The 24,888-nt window shown below is 33.3% G+C and overlaps 4 protein-coding genes across 11 annotated transcripts in view; 3 read left to right on the plus strand and 1 right to left on the minus strand.

Moving 5' to 3' along the window:
* The first annotated feature begins 2,465 nt into the window (after positions 1-2,465).
* Positions 2,466-7,998, plus strand: LOC121266795 (proline iminopeptidase). Its single transcript, XM_041170622.1, has 10 exons — positions 2,466-2,804; positions 4,122-4,258; positions 4,354-4,527; positions 4,986-5,222; positions 5,341-5,441; positions 5,518-5,590; positions 5,680-5,748; positions 5,831-5,935; positions 7,422-7,547; positions 7,691-7,998. The coding sequence occupies exons 1-10, from the start codon at positions 2,480-2,482 to the stop codon at positions 7,883-7,885; spliced, it is 1,542 nt and encodes a 513-aa protein (XP_041026556.1). The 5' UTR covers positions 2,466-2,479; the 3' UTR covers positions 7,886-7,998.
* Positions 7,999-10,174: 2,176 nt separating this feature from the next.
* On the plus strand, positions 10,175-13,954 carry LOC121266805 (39S ribosomal protein L46, mitochondrial-like). Of its 2 annotated transcripts, XM_041170632.1 has the most exons (7): positions 10,175-10,518; positions 10,800-10,865; positions 12,332-12,406; positions 13,116-13,245; positions 13,315-13,437; positions 13,589-13,808; positions 13,849-13,954. In XM_041170632.1, the coding sequence occupies exons 1-6, from the start codon at positions 10,364-10,366 to the stop codon at positions 13,730-13,732; spliced, it is 693 nt and encodes a 230-aa protein (XP_041026566.1). In that variant the 5' UTR covers positions 10,175-10,363; the 3' UTR covers positions 13,733-13,808; positions 13,849-13,954. The 2 variants fall into 2 exon arrangements, with proteins under 2 accessions (XP_041026566.1, XP_041026575.1); XM_041170641.1 differs by lacking the exon at positions 13,849-13,954 and having other exon boundaries at positions 13,373-13,437; positions 13,589-13,710.
* Positions 13,955-14,908: 954 nt separating this feature from the next.
* Positions 14,909-17,995, plus strand: LOC121266819 (probable WRKY transcription factor 24). Its single transcript, XM_041170650.1, has 2 exons — positions 14,909-15,495; positions 17,507-17,995. Exons 1-2 carry the CDS (start codon positions 15,065-15,067, stop codon positions 17,682-17,684), a joined length of 609 nt encoding a protein of 202 aa, XP_041026584.1. The 5' UTR covers positions 14,909-15,064; the 3' UTR covers positions 17,685-17,995.
* A 4,181-nt stretch (positions 17,996-22,176) lies between these two features.
* LOC121234052 overlaps positions 22,177-24,888 on the minus strand; it is a 30,445-nt gene continuing 27,733 nt past the window's right edge. For all 7 annotated transcript variants that reach the window (XM_041129867.1, XM_041129861.1, XM_041129873.1 and 4 more), the window contains 2 exons: positions 23,066-23,487; positions 22,177-22,980 (listed from right to left, as the gene is read on the minus strand). In XM_041129867.1, coding sequence (XP_040985801.1) covers positions 22,348-22,980; positions 23,066-23,487 — 1,055 coding nt within the window. In that variant the 3' untranslated portion in view covers positions 22,177-22,347. The remainder of the gene's footprint in view (positions 22,981-23,065; positions 23,488-24,888) is intronic.

Below are 24,888 nucleotides of genomic sequence, written 5' to 3' on the forward strand. Positions count from 1 at the left end.
CTCGATATTAGCCTGCTTTCTCTATATATGTGTTCCATTCAATATGAGCCATATATTACTACAAACTTTATACGCATGATTCATGTGTTATGAATAAGTTTTAGTTTGCAAGCTATATATGAAGGAATGTCAACTACAAACTGGTTTTTGCCATTTCATTTTATCATAATCCATAAAGAATGGGAGTTCTAGAACTAAAATAAGCAGTCAAGTGTACGTTTACAAACTATTAATGCTAAAAAATCAAACAACAAGTCGGAATGGAAGAAAAAGTCATTCCCGACCCGCTGTGACGACTCAGGCCTTGTTCGGTGTGGTTTGTGTAAGATAAGATAGAGTAATGCATACTAAGATAAGCAAATTGTGTTGGAGTAGGTTTTGATACATTACTCACTGAAAATTTTGTATATTTATAAAGTTGTAGTTACCAAAGAATTCGGCTTTACAAGGATATCTAACAATCTATCTTAACAAACTAAAAAGGATTGTTAGAATTCAAATTTCAAGTATTCAAAATTCTGTTTTGACATTGCAGCATATTCAGCAACTGATTTGATATTGCTGCATAATCGACTATACTAACAGTTTAGAGCCCCAACAGTAATTCGGTGTGGCTGTACGACATCCGTAAGTACATCAAAAAGGAGAAACATTGTTATCGCTAAATCTATGTGCCAAGAAACATATGGCATAAAACAAAAAAGGAGATCCCATCAGTCCATTTGTTGGGAAAGGGACTAGCCCTTGTTTGTTTTAGTAACATTTTTCATTTATTTCATTTTATCTTATCTAATTATTATAATTTTTTTCAAATTTTCACATAAAATATAATAAATATTTCAATTTTTTTAAATTTTAAAATAAAAATAATATTAAAAAAATATATTCTAACGATATTTTATTTAATTTTTAATTTTAATATCAACTTATCTCATTTGTAAAAATAAACCAATGGTATTTTTCAGATATGAAATCATCGTCCAAAGATGCATTTCGAGTCTAGTTTGCTATGCCTTCCAAGTTCCAAACAACAATTCAGAATATATGGGTTTGATTGTGTTGAGAATGATGAGATGGCACGAAGACAATGACGTGAAGAGGGAGAGACAGTCACGTACATTTTTTAAAAGGATTGTACCCTTTATGTATTTTCTCTTTTTTAATTTTTTTCCTTTTTTTTTAAATATTCTTTTAAAAAAATATACAAATTTTCTAATAGTTAATTCATTAAACATTTAAAAAAATAAAAAATAAAATATATATGTGCGGTCAAATTGAGAGGATAAATCCAAACAACATAATATCATTTTCGTTTTTAAAAAGCACTTCTACTTACAAGTCGGTGTGGAGAACATACTCTCTGCAAAAACTCTAAAGAAACAAATATAACGTATAGTTAAGCTCATCAATTAGAGTAGTGCTAGATACTGTCATAGATTGTGCAAGTAATCGTGCACTTCTTTAAAAAATAATAAAGTTTATTATTAAATATTAATTTTATCATGTGAATTCTATATCTATTTTTTTTTTCAAAATGAGTGAATATATATCATTTCTCTTTTTGTAAAGGTTGAAATCATCTCTAATATCTTGAGAAAGTATATTTGTAAGTAACGTGCACTTTTTTTAAAAAATGAATAAATATGAGATTTATAAAAAAATTCCTTTTTCAAAAAAGTGCATTTTACTTACACACCCCATAATTATATCTAAGATTACTCTTTTATCAATTAATATGGTAAAAACTCAGTACAAATTTTGATTCCTATAATTAATAGGGTTAAACACTTTTATAAACATTATCACTAAAGACATTTTTAAAAGAAAAAGCAATCATGATTAACAACAGAGTCAAATTTAAACTGTGGGAAGAGGCTACAGGAATTTGAAAAATCCACATAAAAAAATGAATTTGCCCAAGAAATGCGACTCTTTCTTAGCACTTGACTACTTTCTGTCTCACAGCTGCATCTAGATTCTAAATGGTAAGCAGATTTGAACCGTAACTTAAATGCTAGTTTCAATTTTGAACCTCAAAAGTTTTTGAGTAATGTAAGGTATACATTTATCGAGTAATATTATATATAATTATAAATTATATAAATACCGCATATTTATTTTAAAAAAGAGTTAGAAGTTGAGTTAAATATTAAATAATTAATTTTTTAATGTGAATTATATATTTATTCATTTTTTTAAAAAAAATATGTGATGTTTATACACTCTATGATTAAAAATATTATTTTTTTAATCTTAAATAGACAGCTTTTGCATCCATTTTTTTTTGGGTAAAATACTGTTAGAAAATAGTATAATTTTTTTTTTTTACATTTTTAGAATCTACTTCTTTTATAGACAGTTTTATTTATTTAGAATTTGTACTCATGCTGGACAAATATTTGCATCTAACGGTTCATAGTTTCTCACTTCATCTTGACTTGAACAAGAAACAGTCATATCAACCCCACGCGTCCACAAAATGTTCGCATCTCACGCGCCACCTTCCTTCATAAACCCACTCCGCCTTTCTCTCACCCGTCCCTTATCCTCTCGTGCTGTTACACTGATCGCGGCAACTGAATTTCACCGCCTCCGGTACCGTAGAATTACAGTCCGTAAGGTTAACTTCATGGCCGGAGATAACTTCAATGCCAGGGACTCCTCGCCTGACCACGTCCAAGGAAAGTGGTACTCGGTGCCGGAGCTCCGCCTCCGCAACCATCGCTTCACTGTGCCCCTTGACCACTCCCTCGATCATCGCGCTTCACCTAAAATCTCTGTCTTCGCTCGCGAAGTCGTTTCAGGTGTATACATCTACCAAATTGTTGGCTAAAAAATTTGATTCCTATTATTATTATTAGTATTTTTTAAATAGTGCTTTGAATGTGAATTACGAGATTTAGATTTATTTGGCACAAGAAGGAGCCCTACAACTCGGTCTGTTTTTTGGGTTTGAAAAAATACGGATGCATCTTTATGCTTTGGTTGGACTGTTGTTTATTAGCCTCGTTTGATTTTGGAAGAGAAGAGACGAGATGAGTTAAGATAAAAATTAAAGATTAAATAAAATATTGTTAGAATATATTTTCTTAATATTATTTTTATTTTGAATTTGAAAATTTTGAAATATTTATTTTATTTTGTATGAAAATTTATAAAAATTATAATAATTAGATAAGATGAAATAAAAAGTTTTGTAAAAGTGTACGAGCCGTACGTCTATAAATGTGTATGAGCGTGCATATTCTTTATTAAGCAATCAAATGAGTTCGTCAATCATATATCTGTCCTTGAATTTCTCGGAGAGCATACTGATCAAAATTTTCAGAGGCCGTTGACCCTCTTAATGTGGACGTCCATTTTTCTTGTTTTATTTATTTATTTACTTTCAAATTCGTACCTCTTCTTAAACTGTTTTTGTCATCTTTTCTATAGAACCTAAACTCTATGTGCTTTAGTTTGTTTACAAGTACTTGCTTGATCTTTTATTTCACCATAGACCAAATGTCTTAAACCACCAACTCCCACTAAAGTATATTGAATAGATGATTTTTCATAAAATAAGCGAAATTTAGTGATATTTGCAGGTTGTGTATTTGTGCAAGTTCAACGCCGTCACTCTCATTTTGTTGCATTGCCCTTTTTTAAATTATTTTTTCCAAGCGTATATCTGGGTGGCATGATTTAAATGTCTGAAATTAAGTACATTTTATCACCGGGATTCCAATAGGAAGACATGCCAGGCTTAATTTCGTCCCAAACTGAATTAAGAATGCCACAGTGTTGCATGCATGCAACTGCAGCAGAAATGAATTCCTGCGATGTTTGAGATGAATGGATACCTTTTTAATAAGCATGAAACCAGTGAATGCCTATGGATTATGCTTGTTAAGTTGCCATGTTATAAACTTCAGTGACTGCTTACCCTGCTTCAGTTTCTAATATATTTCTTACCTAACGGTGGATCTATATATGTCACCAGCAAGCAAACTGTTCTCGAAGATTATGATTCTGTAAAGTTGCCTTGTGGATGATTATTTGGAAGCTATTTTAAATTTCCACTAATGACTTAATTGCATAGATATTTCTGTTTCTCTTGCTAATGCAGATATGTGTTGCAGTTGGGAAAGAAGATCAGCCTCTCCCATACCTATTATATTTACAAGGTGGACCTGGATTTGAGTGTCCTCGACCGACCGAAGCTAGTGGATGGATACAAAAAGCTTGTGAGGAATTTCGTGTCATATTGATGGATCAGGCATGCTTTTCTGCATGCTCATAGAGCAAAGCTTTAAGTGATTGTTGATATCATTCTATATTATCTTTTCTCCAGCTGATGATACTATTTTGCAGCGAGGAACAGGCTTATCGACTCCTTTGACAGCATCATCTATGTCACAATTTAAGTCTGCAGAGGATTTGGCAGACTACATGAAACATTTCCGAGCCGACAACATAGTGAATGACGCTGAGTTTATTCGAGTGCGCCTTGTTCCTGATGCTTCGCCTTGGACAGTCTTGGGTCAGGTATAAAGATTATTATTTCCTTTTGTTCTCATTTAATTGTTCAGCGTACAGCCCTGGTTCTGCCTCTCGGCAGGGACTTCAATTGACTTGCAATTGTTAGACCATTTAAGAGAAGAATCTGCCAGCAAGCAGCAGGAATGTTTGCTTGCATGTGCGTGTATGCATTGTGCTTGTATGTGCATGCATGCATCTATCTCTGTGTGTGACTATGAATGTGTATGCAAGCATATAGGCATGTATGCGTATTTGTTTTGCTACTTGTACTATTGTATATGCCTGTTGCATGAATGTGCATTAGTTGTGCTGCTTGGATGCTATTTTATGCCTGTTTCTCTCATCACTTTTTTTTCACCTCATGTTGATTACTAGGTTTAGTTGCTGTCACTATTTTGCTTGTGGTTCATTGAAGCCTTTCTGACTCTAGATCAAACGAAAACTTTTTGTTTTTTCTTGTGCAGAGTTATGGTGGTTTTTGTGCGGTTACCTATCTGAGTTTCGCACCACAGGGACTGAAACAAGTCCTTCTAACTGGAGGAATCCCTCCAATTGGAGATGGATGCACAGCTGATACCGTGTATAGAGTGTGCTTTGAACAGATTATACTTCAGAATGAGAAGTACTACAAGAGATATCCAGGGGATGTTGAAGTTGTTCGTGAAGTTGTTAACTATTTAACGGAGTCTGAGGGAGGCGGGGTGAGGATCTGCCACGTGTGATTTTGTTATCATTCCTAATGCAAAAACTCAATCTAAATCTTTTGAATTCCTAGGGCCCTCATGTTTTGGTTCTCTCTACTTTTTCTCTTTTGTATAGGTGCTTCTTCCGTCTGGGGGCATCTTAACTCCAAGGGGACTGCAAGCTCTTGGTCTCTCTGGCTTAGGAACTTCTACTGGTTTTGAGCGGTTGCACTATATGTAAGCCTCCATAGCAATTAAGAAATTACTGTTTATATTCTCTTCAAGCCAACTTCAATTTTATTATGATGCATAGGTTTGAGGGAGTCTGGGATCCTGTAATAGTTCCAGGAGCACCAAAGCAGATCAGTTACTACTTTTTGAATGCTGTAAGAGGATTGCTGCTTTCTTATTGATCGAGTCCAGTGTTTTAAATTACATTCTTAGAATCAACCTCTCAGCCATTCTGTTCATGCAGTTTGAGAAGTGGTTAGCTTTCGATACTAATCCACTCTATGCGCTTATGCACGAGTCTATCTACTGTCAGGTAGGCTGTTAATTTAACCTCAGAATCAAATTCTAAGATTATTAAAAAAAATCTTGAAAATCACTCTCACTCCCTCTCTCAGGGTGCTTCATCAAAGTGGGCTGCTCGCAGAATAAGGAGTGAATATGAGGAGAAATTTGATGCAATCAAGGCTGCTAGAGGTTCCCCTGTACTTTTCACAGGAGAGGTACAGATGACATCAACATGCTTTTATAATTTCCGAACAAACTCAAATTTTCCTCCAGTTATATGAGTCTGTTGGGCAGGAAAATAACTTTTTGATAAGAGCTAGATGTTGTGGGATATTTTCATTACTGATTGGTAAAAGCTACATCTTTCAAAACGAGTTGTAAAGAGAGTTTGTATGTATCATTATTCTTTATGAAATCATCCATTCAAAACATTACTAGGAAACCATAAACTGAGCTTATTCACATATGATGGATACATACACAATTCTGGACATACCAATAAAAAGGGGATCTTTAATCTTTTGCATCTAATGCATGTACCTCACCTCTAACATCATCTTATCTCATAGTGAGACCACTTTATAGTCTTTGAACTGCTGCTATTTTTCTGGTCTTATACTGCTGGTGAACCAGGTCCTCGATGTTCTATTTCATTGTCATCTCATTGACAGACTAGAAACAGTTGCTTATAGTGTTATTTAAAAATTGTGTCTTGTGAAATTTGCTTGCCGTGAGGCATGCAATCTTTTTGCAGCTGTAGAGGCTAGAACTGGTTTTTGACAGTTGATGTTAACCCTACTTGCTATGACCAAATTAGGCTTGTTAATTCGGGCCAGGAAAAACCTGGCCCGCTCCGGAACCCGGATAATGGGTTCCGGCCAGGTATCCGCATAGAAAAACCCGGGTACCACCCGGTTTGTTTGTTTTTGTTTTTGTTTTTGTTTTTTGGGTTTGAATTTTTTTTTTGTTCCTTTCATGGATAGAGACTCAAAAGAAAAATGCATATTATGTCTGATGAATCATCCATTTTATGGTTTTTTTTTTTTTTTTTTTTTTTTTTACTCTCTTCTCCAGTGGCTTTTTATCGGTGGTCGAGGAACATGTAGGCTTTGATTTAAAAAATTAAATAAATAGAGTTTGAATGCCGCATCAACATTTTTTTCATGAAAAAATATTCATAACATGTAGGCTTTTGATTTAAAAAAAAAAAAAAAAAAGGCGCAAGGTGCAACCCGGGTTCCGGGTTTTTAAAAACCGATTCAATCCAGGTTCCGGCCTATTTTGATCCAGTTTGAAACCCGGGTTTGGACTGGTTTGGGGCATAAGACAAAACACAAAATTCTCCTCTCATCTCATCTCATCATTACACATTTTTCAAATTCTCATACAAAATATAATAAGTAATTCAACTTTTTCAAATCTCAATTCAACTTTTTCAAATCCCAAAACAATAATAATATTAAAACATAATATTTTAAACTTTCAAACAAAACACAAAATTCTCATCTCACCCCCAAACCTTTTTGTCTTGTTCAGGTATTCAATGATTCTTTTCTATAATGTGCCTAACAGTAGGAATCCAGTTGCCAAAATTTTTCTATTCAAATTCTGAAGTGCATTGGATTTGGCCTTTTCCATGGCTCTTCTTATGGTGTTTACCTATTACCCGAATACATACATTTCGAATTTGTACTTCTGCAGATGATCTTCCCATGGATGTTTGATGAGATTCATGCTCTGAGGAAATTCAAAGATGTTGCTCATATCTTGGCTGAGAAGAAGGATTGGGGTCCACTCTATGACACTACTACGCTGAGCAATAATAAGGTGTATTTTTCTTCAATTGCAGTTGATCTTCTTGAATTATTATTGACCATTGAATTTTCCAATGGAGATTTGAACCTACCAACAGTCCAAGATGTAAAATTTACAACATTTTTTTATCTGTTGATTTTTTTGAATGCTGATAGGTACCTGTTGCGGCTGCTGTTTATTATGATGATATGTTTGTCAACTTCAAGCTGGTCATGGAAACAGCTCCTCAGATAGCAGGGATTAGGCTGTGGATTACCAACGAGTTCATGCATTCTGGTCTACGCGATGCAGGGGGCCAGGTTTTCGAGCACTTGATGGGATTGTTAAATGGAAAGAAGCCTTTGTTCTAAGGAAAATCTCCTCTTCCATTCCTGTGTGGTTTTTTCTTGGAGTTTACTGTGTTCCCTGTTTCACTTAATAAGTTAGAACTTAGAATAGAACATTCCAATTGTTGGACCAAAATTCACTTATTCGAGAGGCATTTTCTTGAGTTCAATTGGTTTTGACTTGCACACCTAACGCATCATTGATGTGGAAGTCTGGAAGCCTTTCACATCAATTAACATAAAATAATATTCTTTAAATCATTTAAATATTCTTTTTTTATTTTCTCTTTACTCACTCTAACCGATTAAAATGAATGAGTCAATGGCCATTCATCGATGTGATGGAGATCAAGGTCGATTACTCTCAATGCTAATGTGGTTGGTCCCACGCAACTCCTTCCAGCTTTAAATCACTGGCAGCCTGGCAGGCACAATCCTTCACTGAACCAAGGGTTTACATCCGTATCTCGGGCTTGTGTGGAACATTCTAAAATTCTCATATCAACCTATCTTGGTTACAAACATCACTTAAATATAAATATTTATAAACTAATCATTAGAATATTTTCAAGCTAATTATTATAATTTTTTTTATTTTTTAAATAAAAAAATCAATTTTTTTTAATTTTTAAACATAAATAATATTAAAAAATAATATTCTAATAATATTTTAACTTCATAATAAAATATTTAACTTTTTCTCTTATTTCTCAAAATTTCATAAAATATTAGTAAAATAATTTGTAAATAGTAGTGAGATAATTTGAGTTAATGTTTTATGGGATTATGAGAAATGTGAGAGAAAAAGTTGAATAAAAAATATTATAAAATTAAAATATTGTTATAGTATTATTTTTATTTTAGAATTTGGAAAAAATGATTTTTTTTAAAATTTGTGAAAATTGTAATGATTAATTTGAAAAAATTGTAATGATTCATTTGAGTGTGTTTATGTTTGAGTAATATTTGAGATTGAAAATTATTTCCAAACATCTCCCCCTAAAAACTCACATGGACAAAACCTATTACGTTACGATTATCGAGAATTCATATTTGAGAAGTTCTATTATCACAAAGAGTTTCATAAAATAAATCTACTGACATGAATTCATATAATATGTTAGATATACTTTACAATATAACTTATTAAATCAAATCAAGTTAATTTGTAAATTTATTTTTTTGAAATCTCTTTGTAATTAGGGTGCGTTTGGATGTTGAAGTGAGTTAAGTTGAGTTGATAAAATATTATTAGAATATTATTTATTATTATTATTATTGTTTTGAGATTTGAAAAAGTTGAATTGTTTATTATATTTTATGTTGGAATTTAAAAAAATTATAATGATGAGTTGAGATGAATTGTGTTTTCAAATGAAGCCAAACGACATATTGTTAGGTATTCTCTACGTATTATTTATCCTTCCCGCCGTATCCTTATATTTTTCTCTTAAAGCGTATGCTTTTTTAATATAAAATATTTAAAAACTAAATAAATAAAAAAAATCAAAGACATATGACACAGATGAAGAGTGACATCACTAAATAGGCCTAAAATTCATAACTCACAAATACAATCAACGTCACAAACAAGAATTACAAAGAAAAAAAATAAAAAAATGATTTATCTATAATATTTTAGACAATATATTATATAATAATATATTAAATAAAAAGTATTTTTATAAAATTATGTTATTTTTTAACCTTTCAAAACTGGAAAGCTTGATTTGATGCATAAGATCTTAATTTTTAAATTATATGAATTTATAATTATTTTGTATATCTAACAGTTATCTTTATATATAAGTTAGTTTAGAATCGCAGATGCAATGCACGTGCTTAATTCCTATCAAAATGAAAATATTACTGCAAATTATAGCGGATAACATAATTACTAAACTACAAGAAAAACACAAGGTATTGTTTAGATTTGAAGATGAGTTGAGATAAGTTATAAATAATAGAGAGATAAGTTATGAATAGTAATGAGATTTGTGAGTTAAAATTACTGAATAATAATACATAATAATGAGATGAGTTGAGATGAATTGAGATGAATTATGAATACAAACCTATAACTATTTATTTCGACTAACCTGGCTCGTAGTAAAATGTCATCAACTGAGCCGGCCCATTAGTTGAACAAAAATTTTAGACGTAAGTTTATATACTTAAAAATATATAATTTTATATTTTTATTCATATTTTATATTGAATTAAAATATAAAATAAATAAATAAATAAAGTCATATATTCTTTAAGCAGCATAACTCTTAGTTGAAATATAGTAATATACCCGAAGAACCCCAGTTTTCGGGAAAAACAAGGTAAGAAGACCTTACTCTCACCCCTCGCCAGTCGCCATTGCCGGTCGCCTCCTTTGCTGCTGCTGCTTGTTACCCTTTTGCTCATTCAAGGGCATTCAAACAGCTTCAAGTATAGCAGAATAAATCAAATCAAATCAAATCAAAATCTTCTTCTTCATTATACAGATCGAGAATGCAGAGATCTTTAACGTCGTTGGCTCGGCCGCTTGTGATAGCCCGAGGATTCTGCACGAGCCCCGAGAAAATCGTAGCTTCCGTGTTGTTCGAGCGCTTGCCTGTTGTAATCCCGAAAATTGACCCTGTCGTTTACGCGTTTCAGGAGTTCTCGTAAGTCTCTTCTTTTGTCATTTTCATCTTACGCTCCTAATTTATCGGCATCTAGTGTCGTCTGATGTTGGGGTTATTTGAATCGAGCTTTTCATATATCGAGGACTGATAAAGTTTTAATTGGAATTTTCATTCGTTTCTTCCGTTTTCTGAGCTAATAAACAGAGGTTTATGTCAGTAAAACCCGAGACTTTCATTTTGATCTATTTGGTGAGATAAATGTGCCATAACAAGTGTAAGTAGCTCATATTAGGTTTTGCTTCTTTTCTCCTTGGGTTTAGGTTTCGGTCGCGACAACAATATCGACGCAGATATCCGGATGAACTTTTAGATAAGTCTAATTCTAGGTAAATATTTATTTATTTGTATTTTTATTATTATTAGTATTAATGGTGTTTTGATTTGGATTTCTTGCACTTGACCACATATCTCAATTGATTTGTTGTTTGCTGGGTCTTACCTTTAAATCCTGACATTTGCAGTTCTTGTAATTCCATTCCTGAGTGTCTTGTCTCTATAGCTCATTATATCAATTCTCAAATGAATTTGGTCAATGAGCAGTTGTATTACCTGATTAGTATTTATATAAAAGCATATGGCGTGGTACTGGAGGAAACCTGACTTCTTATGTTAAATGGGTGCTTATCCGTATGCAAATTATTGATATCTGAACTGCAGCATTTGCTTTTCTGGGTTATAGCAAATGCTTTCTTTCAGAGCTATCACTTAGTTCCCCCCCCCCCCCCCCCCCCCCCCCCCCCCCCCCCCCCCCCCCCCCCCCCCCCCCCCCCCCCCCCCCCCCGGGCCAAAAAGAATTCCATATGTTAAGGATACTGATGGTCAGGCTGATTGGTGAATGGTGTAGCTTTAAGAAATTAATAAATATTGTAACACCCAAATGGAAGGCCCAAACTACATGGCCTATACCCCAAAATGACTAGTCAATGATATAATTGAAGTCTCATTGGAATATTATAAAGATTAAGAACTTCTCATTTCCAAGCAATGTGATATCTCATACATCACATACCCCTACACATCATATGGGCTATCACAATCTCCCCTCATAAATTCTTGACATCCTCGTCTGGCCCATCCTTCGTAGGTGACACGGCTCAAGTCCCACATTTCTGATTGGGATAGGCTCTGATACCATTTGTAATGCCCCAATGGAAGGCTCAAATTTCATGACCTATACTCTAAAATGACTAGTCAATGATACAATTGGAGCCTCATTGGAACATTATAAAGAGCAAGAACTTCTCATTTCCAAACAATGTGGGATCTCATACACCACCTACTCTTACATATCATATGGGGTATCACAAATATGTAGATCAAACTTTATTTTTTTTTGCTTGATTGGAATAAGGTGACTTGGTTTACTGTATTAGGCTTCAAGACTCTGGGACAGTAAGCCTATATCTGTTGCAACACATTGGTATAGTTCATTCTAAAAGCTGATATGTTGCATTTTACAACAGGGGATATATTAGTATCTTGTGTTACATTAAAGGTATGAATTTATGTTTTTTACTTGCTTTGTTACCATTTGCATGCATGTGAATGTGACATAGGTATCGAAATCTATTTAATCTGTTGCTTCTTGGTAAGTACTCATCTAAGATTTTGCTGTAAATCATAAATGATAAATGCAAGACTCTATATCCCACTTCATCCCTCCCCTCTTTTTTCTCATATAGAGACACACAGACTGAGGCAGATAATTTTTTTTTTTTTTTTTTTTTTTTTATATATATATATATATTTTAATAGTTAAATAACATTACGTGACACTGAATTCCATGAACAGGGGAAAAGGTGACTACCAAATGGAGTATGTACCAGCTCCACGGATCACAGAAGCTGACAAAAAGAATGACAAGAAGTACGAAGCAGATCTTTATTAAACTATTTTATTCCATTTTTTCTGATTAGTAGAAAAAGAAAATATAATTGAATCTTGCCTGCCAATATTAATTAGTACTCATAAGTGATGGTTGAAAATATTCTGTTGTAGTTTTAACCTTGTTAATACTGAATGAATTTGTTTATATGCAATTTCAATTATTGGGATATTTGAGCAGTATATAACCATATGGAGTTGTCAAGAAGTTTTATTGATCTGTACCTGGGCTTTGCCTACTTCTATGAATAAAATTTCTTGATTACCTATCAAACAAAAAAAAGAAGTGTATTGATCTAGTGAGGATGAGTTTACATAGATATAGAAATTAAGCTAGACCTCTAGCTTCTCTAATTTTGTTAAATAATTTGGTTATAGAGTTGACATAATTTTGATTAGCAAATTTCTATGAGATAGCCGGTGTTCATGTGACAAGTTCTGTGGTATTATAAGTGGAGTTTATATTTGCTTTAGCTTTTAACTTAGCCTGATTCATGCCTGCATGCAATTGATGAAAATATGCACACACACACACACACACACACATATATTGTAGGTTTACTCTTGATTAAACCCTGGTCATTTGGGCTTTTGAAGGCATAATAGAAGCACTGGCATTATTATGTGGAAGATTGGAGTGCAATTTTGCTATTTATGAACCTTCATTTGCTTTCTTTTTTTTCCTCTTTAGGTCATTACAGAGAGCACTTGACAGAAGACTCTACCTTCTGCTCTATGGCAAAGCATATGGAGCTCCTGGCGGTGAGCCTGTCTGGCATTTTCCAGAAAAAGTATATGGATCTGAGAAGACATTGCGCAATGTGAGTTGCTATTTGTTTATCAGCTTCTTCTTATTCTTCCCATATATATAAATTCTTTAATTTTTTCAGTGTGCAGAGTCTGCATTAGAATCTGTGATTGGAGACCTTTCCCACACATATTTTGTAGGAAATGCTCCAATGGGTCATATTATACAGCCAGCAGATACCAAGTCAAACATTCCATCTTTTAAGGTACATTATCTTGATATAACTTTAACTTTGCTCTGTTGTTTGCCAATGTGTATGTGGCATTATGTTTCCAATTCTTATAGATTATCGAGTATTGGTAATGGCTGCATCTATTTATGTCTTAAAGCCCTTGCTTGTCGTTTCCTTTTTTCAGCGATTCTTCTTCAAGTCCCAGGTTATTGCAACCAACAAGTTTGATATTGGGAAGTGTGAGGATTTTGTTTGGGTGACCAAGGATGAACTTTTGGAGTATTTTCCTGAGCAAGCTGAATTTCTCAACAAGATGATCATTAGCTGATGCAACAATCCTATCCAGTTTCCAATCCACACAATAGATTGTTTTAAGAAAATGTCGATGATTAATACCTATCTATTTTGCCATTCAAATCTTTACAATACAGGCTCACATAGGATTAGGCTGCGGGATGCAGTTGAGATTTTGCCAGAGCATTAGATAGGTTTGGCACTGCATGAACCATTTTGTTTCAAGGTGCTGTTTTTGTACGTACGTTAATCTCCTGAAACAAAAAAATTACTCACAGTTTTGGTCTTATATGAAATTTATGGTTTCATCGTAGCATTTTATCTACCATCCTCGTTCTGCTAGCTAATGTTGTGTAATGGTGAAGTACTGGGTTTTCATCGACCCATATTGTCTGGATTTTCATCATTTGATTACGTAGAAGGCCCTAGCCAAGGGGGGTCAACTTTGATGGGTGGGCTACAAGTCCTCGTAGGTGACCTAATCAGGACTGACTTTCCCATTGATCAATACACCAAATGAACCACAATATGGGGTAATTGGACTAGTCCAAGTGAGGAGAGATTGAAAGCCATATTCAAAGAATAAGTACGGTGCTGGTGCAAAGTCATATTGCACGAGGAGAAACATAGTAATGCTACATATATGTTCAGGGTGTGCAGGTTTTTTGAAAAAAAGTCTGATCTACCATAATAATAATAATAATAATAAAAGAATTTTCACGTATGGGTTCAAATTTTTTAAAGAGTCTGTACGGAATTTGCACGCCTCAAAATCTATATAATTCATTCATTTCAATGGGAACTAGTTACCTAGAAAGAGGGGGAAAAAAGCCCAAAGGTGCTACATAGATGGACGTCTAAGGTGGCCATAATTAAGCCAGTCCGCTCTCAATCGGTAGAAAAATAGTACTAACATTTTCTGTTGTTTTGAACATGTGTCCTATAGTTCAACAATGTGTCGTTTCTATCAATTCACTTGTATACATCATAATCAAGCTTGTGTTATTCTTTTTGGGGTGTGGGAGAGAGAGAGAGAGAGAGAGAGAGAGAGGACCATGCAAATGCATGCATTGATGATAACGATAGTCATGATATTGGGCCACGTCTCCTCACACTCATAGGGGCAGGTGAACTGAAGTAGTTGAAATGTTGTTGGGTTTACCTCAGTTGCAAGATATATAGGTAATTATAGAGAGAAATACCCTACTTTCAGCCTTAAAACCTTTCTCTCTCTCTCTCTCTCTCTCTCTCTGGGTCAGTCCAACCCCTTCTCACCTTCCACCAGCTTTTCTGTCTATAAACTTCAGTCCTCCAACCTTTTCATCTCCTCCCATCGGCATTATTAATTCTCTCTGGGGACCCATCTATGGAAGGCCAAGAACTCCCAATAACCCCACCACCACCACCACTGTTGCCAACTCAAAATCCACCTTTCTTCTTCTCACCCTCAATCCCATCCTCTTCATTGCACCCTCCTCCTTTGGACTCTCCTCAAGTCCTCAATCCAGAGATTGACTGGGTCAACCTTCTGATCTCTTCAGGTCAAGTCAGGCTTCCTGACAAGAAGCCAATGATAGAAAGTGCTAATAATTCTACAATGGCTGGAAATATTGGTACTACTGTTAATGAAGATCGAGAAAAGGGTTATAAGGATCATAAGAGAAAAGCTGGCAGCATGAAAAAAGCAACGCGGCCTAGGTTCGCGTTTCAGACTCGGAGTGCGGACGATATTCTCGATGATGGGTACCGGTGGAGAAAATATGGGCAGAAAGCTGTGAAGAACAGCATCTATCCCAGGTGTGTGCACGCGCTATATATTAATCCAAGTTTCTCGTATAGCTTATTACGTTGCATGCATGGCTAATTAATTAGTTTATAAAATATATAGAAACTCTAAGCAATTAATTCGTTTCATGTTTCTTTGTTATTATACCTTAATTACACACACACATATATATCTGGTGTTCTCTTCATTTTCTGCTTTCTCTCGCGCGTCTTCCTCGATCGCTAGTTTTCGATTTTCAACATGCATGGTACGTACGTACCGGAATGTTAACCGGGTTGATCTCATGTTCTTCGTCTATGCCCGTTGCCCTCCATTGGAGATGGCCGGTATATTTGCTTTTGGTTTGCTTTGTTTTAGATGTGAATAAAATCTAATATTAATGCATGTAGTTCCCAAAAATACGTACGCACAACTGATTAATCCCAAGATTAAAATTTTAGATTGATCTCCCGTAGAAAAGATCATGAATCTCCTGATCATGATCTCGAGTCTCCTATCTAGCTATCATAATGCATGGACAAGTAATTAATAAAACAAAGCAAACCAAAAGCACATACCCATCTCCAATGGAGGGCAACTGGCATAGACGAAGAAATTAAAACAAGTAAATAATGAAAACATAAAAAAGAAAAATGAGATCAATTAAGATCGAAGAAATTAAATAGACACTTAATTCCAAGAAAATCCTTAGTAAATAAAATTAAAAAAAATCATGAAATTTATAGATTGAACGAGTGTATAATAAAATTCAGTCAAATATTTTATTAATCCAACAGCTCCTAATTCGGCTCGTTCCATATATATTTAATTCTTAATTTTAAGTAAAATGCATGATTAATTGACATCATGATTATGATCGAACAATCCATCAATAAAATGACAGAATATTAATGTACGTACTACGTCTGACTGTTTTGGTTCCAACGGCTCTTAATTTTTTTTTCCATATATTTTAATCAAACGACTATTTAATTAATTTTCACAATCGTTTATCATATATATACGTCTGAAAGGGAGATCATGGAATGGAAATAGATATGAAAAATTAACTTACCCATGAATTAATAGATCTTTAGTACTCTCCATTTTGTTTTCTGCTATTATTCCTCCTTTCCTTACTCTTTGATTTTCAATAAATTATAGAGCCAGTACTACTTCTGATGATAAACCCTACAATAATGATATTTAGCTGATCTCTTAATTACGTGATATTAATATACATATGAGAAAGATTTTATTCACTAATTAACGTGGTTTAATGTGATGCATGAGATTATAAAGTATCTTTTAATGCTGCAAAGTAAATATGATGTATCATATTATCAATGTGATCAAATTACGTCAATTTATGAATTTATTTTTGTGAGATTCCTTTGTGAATCTAACATATATAAATATATATATATATATATATATATATATTATCTCATTAAAAGACAATTAAACTGTGTCATATATATCATATATATATATATAGCGTGAGATCAGCTACAACAGTACCCCTAGATCTTAAGAGAGGATGCAAAGTTTCAATTTTAAATATATTTCAAGGAAGAAATTTGCCAATTTTGATAATTTAGGTTGCACAATCTCTTACTACAAAGTTTATTTATACCTTACTTGAATGATATGGATCTGACATGTTCATAACTAAATTAATAACGAAGCTAGCCATCATGAAATCAACATATAAAAATCTATAATCATATGGATTTGACATAATCATTGATTACCCATACATGATTGCTTGAAATGCTGCATGATGTATTTGTTGCTTTGAGTAAGATATATGGAGAAATATTATATTCACAAAGGATTTCACAAAAATAAGTTTATAAACTGATATAGAATTAGATGTAAAACATTAGATCTACTTTATAGTTAAAAAAAAAAAAAAAAAAAAAAACTTGCAATCTGATGCATCATATCAAGCAACATTAGTTTATTAACTTTACTTCGAGTTTTTTTTTTTTTAACCAAACATTTCTCAAATATGTATATTGACTAATTTGGAGTGTGTAGGAGCTACTATCGGTGCACGCATCACACATGCAGTGTGAAGAAACAAGTGCAAAGGTTATCAAAGGACACGAGCATTGTGGTGACAACATATGAGGGCATTCACAATCATCCTTGTGAGAAGCTGATGGAAACCTTAACTCCTCTCTTGAAACAAATGCACTTCCTCTCTTCCTTCTAATTTATAAGCTTACTACGTAGTACTACTTCGCTAGCTAGCAGTTCTGCTGCATGCAACAACGTAATATGATATTTACAGTTATAGAATGTGTAAGTACTGCGCACTTCTTTTAAAAAAAGTGAATCAATATGGAACCTATATAAAAAAATTAATTTTTTAATAGTGGACCCGATTTTTTTCAAAAGGAGTGCGACAATTCATGGTTGTATCTAGCATTACTTATATATTAATTCGTCAACCTTATCTTTGAACAATACGATAAAGCTAATGTTAATGCCAAAACACTGTTTCAACAAGAGAGTTTATTGATTCGATTGATCAATTGTTCTTGATGATCTAAAGGTGGAAACTTTTAATGAAGCCGCGTGTGCAGTATTGTTTAACTACCAAAGTTTCTTCCGGCGAGCTGTGGTAGCCGGCCAGTATTGTATTCAAGAAATGTTACTTTCAGGTTTAATTTCTGACCGGGATTGATTTATACTTTTTCAAAAACGAAACTGGAGTTTAAAATGTTTTGATTAGCACGCGGTAGGGATTAATTAGGGTCTAAGCTAAAATGGTCTATATTCTGTCTGGACTCTAAGGGCTTGCTTGGATACAGAAACCATCTCATTTCATCTCATTATTATAACTTTTCTAAATTCTCACACATGATATAATAAACAATTCAACTTTTTTAAATCTCAAAACAATAATAATATTAAAAAATAATATTCTAATAATATTTTATTCAACTCATCTAAAACTATCTTATCTCATCTCACTATCCAAGTGAGCTCTTAATCTTCTGACAAAAATAGATTTCTTCCTCATAAATTATTGTGCTAAAAAAATTAGACAAAATGGTGGTTGGAAGGGATGAATGGAAATTCAAGTTCTAGGATGAATGGATTTGCATGATCATGCATGTGGAGCTACGTACCAATTGGTCTACAATAGTATGGTTCAATTCTAATCTAATTCGTTTAATTACTTTAATTAGTTGAATTCCTTAATACCAAGTTAAAAAGAGTTGCGTCGTGTCATCCACGTAATTAATTTAATCAATCGATTATATATGTAGGATTGACTTGAACATAACTTGTTTAATATACGAATTAAATTGATCTAAATAATTGTTTTGATTTTATATACACAATTTTATATTCGACCAAACCCCACTTTTTCTATTTTGAGAATTCACTTAATTAAAAAAAAAAAAAAAACTCTATCCCATTATTTTTTTAACTCCATTAATTCAAATATTCATTCTCATTCATGATTTATATTGTTTCCAGCTAGCTAATTCGTATCATCCATTACTTCTCTTTATTTTTCTTTTTCTAACGGTTGCATTTCTCACGTGGTCATTCTCCTAACTAGGTGTGTAAATCGGTCCGATCCGATCTGGTGATCCATCATTTTCTCCGGACCGGTAGCTATCTGTCCGGTCCGGTCCAAAATTTGTAGACTCCAAGACCGGACCGAATTTCATCAGTCCACATATTTTGGGACCGAGACCAACTAGTCCAAAATTCGGTTCGGTCCAATCAGTTTTGCCAGTCCAGATTGAATTACTTACTACCCTACTCCTAACCATCACATTTTTTTCAAATGTTCTATTTTTAAGTAGTCGTGTTTTTGCAATCTTCGTTTTTTAATGTTTATATATATTATTTCATTATAAAATATAAGACTATTTCCCCTTCAAATCTCATTCACTACAATCCAAGGCCATCCTTTTTCATCCATATATTCTTCAGTTTTTCTCTTTGGTTTGGATTTTTTTTTTTTTCCCCTCCAGCAAAATACTTCTTAATCACAGTTACAAAAGTTTCTGTGGAGGAAGAACAATCGAATAGTGACACAAGAGTAAGGCTTTTTGTGTCTATTTTGATGAATCACTTGTGTCTGGTCATTCTTTAAAACTTTTGAGAATGTTTCAAAAGATCGAGTTGTTTTCTTATAATATTCAATCGTAGATCAAGCTCACCTATCATATTTTGTCTAAATTAAGAAGAGATAATGTTAGGAAGTTCGATTATCTTATTTCTTTTAAAGGATATTGATGGATATACTCAAAATTATTGCGTCATGTGGAGTAGTCTAATTGTTCTTATAAACGAACACATAAAGATTAATTCGATCGACTGCATTGAAAAATATTTGATCTTGTCATATCCACGAACCCATTATTATTTTGAAAGATATGACAACATGTAAGCTTTTGATGATATGCAGATTTTCTAGGTCTAATAATTGCATGAACTGCATGGTAGACGGATCTTTAATTTGTTAGAATATGTGAATTAAAATAAAATATACTATTTTGGGTATTTCAGAAAAATTATATTGTATAATTAAATTATTTATATATAGTTCCTTGTGTATTGATGGAGTAATTATCTCATTGAGATAAAACGAAGATAGAATAAATAATCCCACGTTGATCAAAAAGTTGACAAGATTTTCGGGCTGGAAATGTTGCTTGCCAGAAGAATGGGAAGTCCGGGAAAATCATACTCGCTACACTTGTCTTGAGCGAAGATTGTTCGCCCAGATCAGCTGTGATTGCTCGCCCCTAGCATTTACTGCAGTCTGTTGAAAGTTAACCATTTCTAACCTTTGGACAGCAACATGATTTATTCTGAAATCTAAGATTTAAGACCAGATCATTTAATGATGCAAGTTATGACCAACATCTCTTCATCCCAGAATTCTCATAAAAATGTTATTTTTAGAGTTATTTCGAAGTGCTAATCAACGAACAACAAAACAAGAGAGTTTTTATTGTATTCTGTGAACAATTTTTTATCAAAACTCGACAGCACTGAAATGAGACAAAATTTGTTCTAAAGAAATCGTCGTTATCATGATCAAGCCTTAAAGCCTGTATTGATAATTAAATTACAGTTTGCCTTCGTGTTTTCCCGATTTTCTGTATACATATATCCAACATCGATCTTTTATATATCCAACATCTTTTACTCTTCCAATCAATTGCTCAATGACCGAAAAGAATTCCATGTCCACGAAGAAATAAGAGGAACATTTTGCTATCTCCTACGGATCCATAATAAAGAATTTAGACTTCGTTTGGTTACACAGATGAGATTAGATAAAATGAAAAATCTGTAAATAGTAGTGAGATAATTTGTTAATAGTAGTAAAATAATTTGAGTTACGATGTTTTATGGGATTTTGAAAAATGATAGAAAAAAAGTTGAATAAAAATATTATAAAGTTAAAATATTGTTAGAATATAATTTTTTTAATATAATTTTTGTTTTGAGATATGAAAAAGTTTTTTTTTTTTTTTTTTTGGAAGTTTGAATTGTAATGATTAGGTAATGATGATATGAAAAAGTTGAAAAGTTAGAAAATTTGAAATTGAAAAGTTTGTATTTAAATGATGTTTAGATGTTAAGATGAGATGAGGTTCGATGAGTTGAGATCATCTGTGAAACCAAACGAGGCCTTAGAACTCCCAATTAGTGCTTCATGTTGGGAAATATTTTGAAATGCTTTGTAACCTATAGAATATGTAAAATAACAAGAACAAATTAGAAAGAGAGAACCCGGTGTTGAGGCACGTTGTGATGGACATTTTCCTTAGAGTAGATTCCACCGCCTCCAAATTTAAACATGCACTTGGCTTCTTGACAGTCTACTCCCAAGATATTATAACGTCGGTTTCTGTTAATCTCCTTGTTAGTGCACACAAAAGGAGATCCTCGAACCTGATATAAAATAGCCAAAACCCAAAGAAAGACAAAAAGAAAAAAGAAGTGTTTCTTTAATTTTTGTAGAGAATTTGGAGTAAAATTTGTAAGAGATGTTCCCTGTTTCTTGAGAATGAAAGGGCACTTGTGAAAAGTCACAACTGGAATGAAATAACACTTATGAAAAGTCACAACTGGAATGAAATAACACTTGTAAAAAGTCACAACTTATTTAAATGAAATGGTACTTGTGAAAAGTCATAACTAAAATGAAAGAACACTTTTAAGAAGTCACAACTTCTCAAATATTAGAGAATACATTGAAAAAGTTTCTAATTCACCAAAGGGCACAACCATTTGTTTGGTTGGCAAGCGGTTAAGACTCCTATCCCCAAGAGGCATACATTGATTCAAGTTACTACGACACTTTTTTATTTAAATCTAGGTAACCGAACTGATACATTGAACAATGGTAATAGTTCACATTATTTTTTACTTTATATCAAATATTTTAATCATTTCTAAGTTTAAAAACCAACACTTCAAACGTAATTTACAATAACTTATGATATGCACGATTTTTCCAACTTGAAACACTCAAATCATTATAAAGGCGTTCATAACTGTGTCTCATAAACTCATAATCATTAAAAACTTTGGATGAGGAAATTTTATGGTAGCATTACTTACTTATTCTAATCTTGATTGAGTTCTTGTTTTTGCTAGTTTCTAATTAGATTTATTAGATGGTCTTGTTCCTTACGAATAGATCATGTGCAAAATGAAATAAATGGTATAAGTTTCAGGTATGATATCCATTCAAATGAAGTTCGACATAGTATGCAACATAACAGGTGAATATATAACAAGCTATTTCATAAAAAGAGCACAAAGTTCAGACAATGTGCCTACCATGGGTCAAAATGAAAGAAAATACACAACTAAAAGAAGAAAATAATTAATTATTTGCTCCTTTTTCGCCTTTCAAGGATTTCCACTTGACGTTGCTGAAAATACTGTTGTTGCATTGGAGACATGGCACTCGTGTCTATTGCCATAATTCTTACTTCCTCCATGTCTAGTTCTAATTGAAGTATTGTCTTCTCCGAACGTATTAGTTCTTTCTGAGCTTGTTCCAATCGAAACATTTCTTGCCTCATGCACATCCTCTTCTCCTCCTCCATTGATTGTTTTAAGTGAGCCTTTTCTTGCTCAAGACATGTCAACCCTTTGATCTCTTGATCACGTGCTTCGTCCAAATTTTCTAATTTCTTCAACTTATCTTCCCCGATCATGGAGTTCAATAATACTGCATTATCTGACTTTGTACTCTCTTTTCTCTTTCGTTTTTCCTTCTCATCTTTCATGGTTATTGGTCTTTCTGAGTCTAGAAAGCTATCGCTGGAGACATCATCTTCCCCTAGATTTGTCGAATCTGGAGTTGATGGAGAAGATGCCATACATGGTAGTCTTCTATTTCTTTTCAAGAGGTTACGCTGCAACCATTTTCCTTCATGTCTCAATGATGTCCAACAATGTTCAAATGAAAAAGAGGTTCCATGAAGTTGTTGATACTTGGCCTTTGCCTGAAGAATCTGAAAAATTAGAAGAAATTAAGAAGTAAATAGTATCTTCAAACTATTGATTGTATTGACAACAATTTCAAATTTTCATTATTACCTTGTCATGCTCGGTCATATCACTTTGATGCATTGATTCGATTTGGGCCAAACAATCACAAAAATTATTGATGCCAAGTTTAATTATTGTCCAGCGATTCATTAGGGAGCTCGGACTACGTTCAGAAATCGCCTGGCCCTTGTGCTTGAGAAAGAAATCCCTAATTCTCTCCCAATATGACTTGTGTTTTTCCTCAGTTACAGCATGCACGCTAGTACTTAGCCACGCTGACACAAGGAGATTGTCTTCCTCCACACTGAACTTGACACCCCGATGTCTCTTATTAGTGACCATTTCGACTTGGGGTAGAGACTCTTTGACGATTTGCGGAGTATGTTGAGACTCCAAACATTTATCGTCGAGGTTAGAAACCTGTAAGAGTGTTGTGAATGGCATGTCTCCTTGTTCTTGCGAATCCATTCCTTAAAACACAAAATTTAAATTCCATCAAAAGGTATCATTTGCCAACAATAAACGTAAGGTAGCACCAAGTCATTCACAAACAAACAAATATATTGGGTTTTATTTGAATTAATGCATCCCAGCTCACATGGTCTGGAAAATTTTATCAACTACGATTGAATAACACTTTTGGCCAACATTCGAATCGTATTCGTGTTATGTCAAGTTATCAATATTTGACTATACAGATCAACACGAACTTAACCCAACCCGTTAAGCTAAACGTGTCAAAGTCTCAAACCCTAACAAGACTCATTTAGATAACAAGTCGTGTCAACCGTTTTGACCCATTTAATAATTAATTATAAATAGGTCAACACGAAACGACTCATTTAAAGTACTCGTTTAACATAAATAGGTTGAACCAACACGCATAATTTATTTGACCTGATGAACGTAATTTTATATAAACGTTAAAATCTATATTTATTAGTAGTCACAATATCTTAAAAAAATAAGACAACCTACTAAAAACAAATATTAATATTTTTTAAATTTTAACATATACTAAAACCAATATTACAAACTTTACAATAACAAATATGAGCATAAGTCCAGAATTACAATCCCAACAATAAAACATAAGCATACTGAGAAATACCAATATTACAACTTAACAATAATAAAATTGTAATTTTGAAATAAAATCTAAACAGGTCAAAAGAAATTGATTTCGGGTTAAGCAAGCCTATTATTGACCCGTCTATAAATCATGTTTTAATGGATTAATCCGTTTTGACCCAAACCTGTTAACCTTAAATTCAAACTCGCTAATTTCGTGTCATGTTCGTGTTGGATTCATGAATCGTGTCACATATTGACACCCCTAGCCAACATATCCCATTCACAAAAACACTTTTCTCAGACCCATACTTCCATAGAGACAGTAAAGATAACACCGCACAGAGAAGATGAGGAAGCAAATGACAACAAATAGCGAACAAAAGTGTCAAAAAGTAAAACTTCAGAATTAAAGCACACTGAATTTCAGCAATGCCAAAAATTAAATCTCCACAAAAGTACGTGCCAAAAGTTTAATTTCCCTGGCAGCAAAATGCTGGGCCTGCATAACAAACTGAGGGCAAGGTTATGCAAAACTCATACCAACAAATTTGGAAGGCCTGAATTCCGACCCAATTTAGCACAAAAAGTTCTCTCTGCAATCAGTGGAGACGAATAATTCGACATAAAAGAAAATAGGAATCAACAAAAGAAATCAGAAATAATGAACCAAATAATGATTAGAGAACATGCAGACAATAATAAAAAAACGCTGAAGTAGAAATCTTTTGAATGGAATTATAAAACCAAGATTGGGTTCTACAAGATGAATTGTCAAAGTTCAAAGATTGGGTTCCACA

The sequence above is a fragment of the Juglans microcarpa x Juglans regia genome, chromosome 1D (assembly GCF_004785595.1).
Source record: "Juglans microcarpa x Juglans regia isolate MS1-56 chromosome 1D, Jm3101_v1.0, whole genome shotgun sequence".
In the NCBI taxonomy this organism is placed as follows: Eukaryota; Viridiplantae; Streptophyta; class Magnoliopsida; order Fagales; family Juglandaceae; genus Juglans; species Juglans microcarpa x Juglans regia.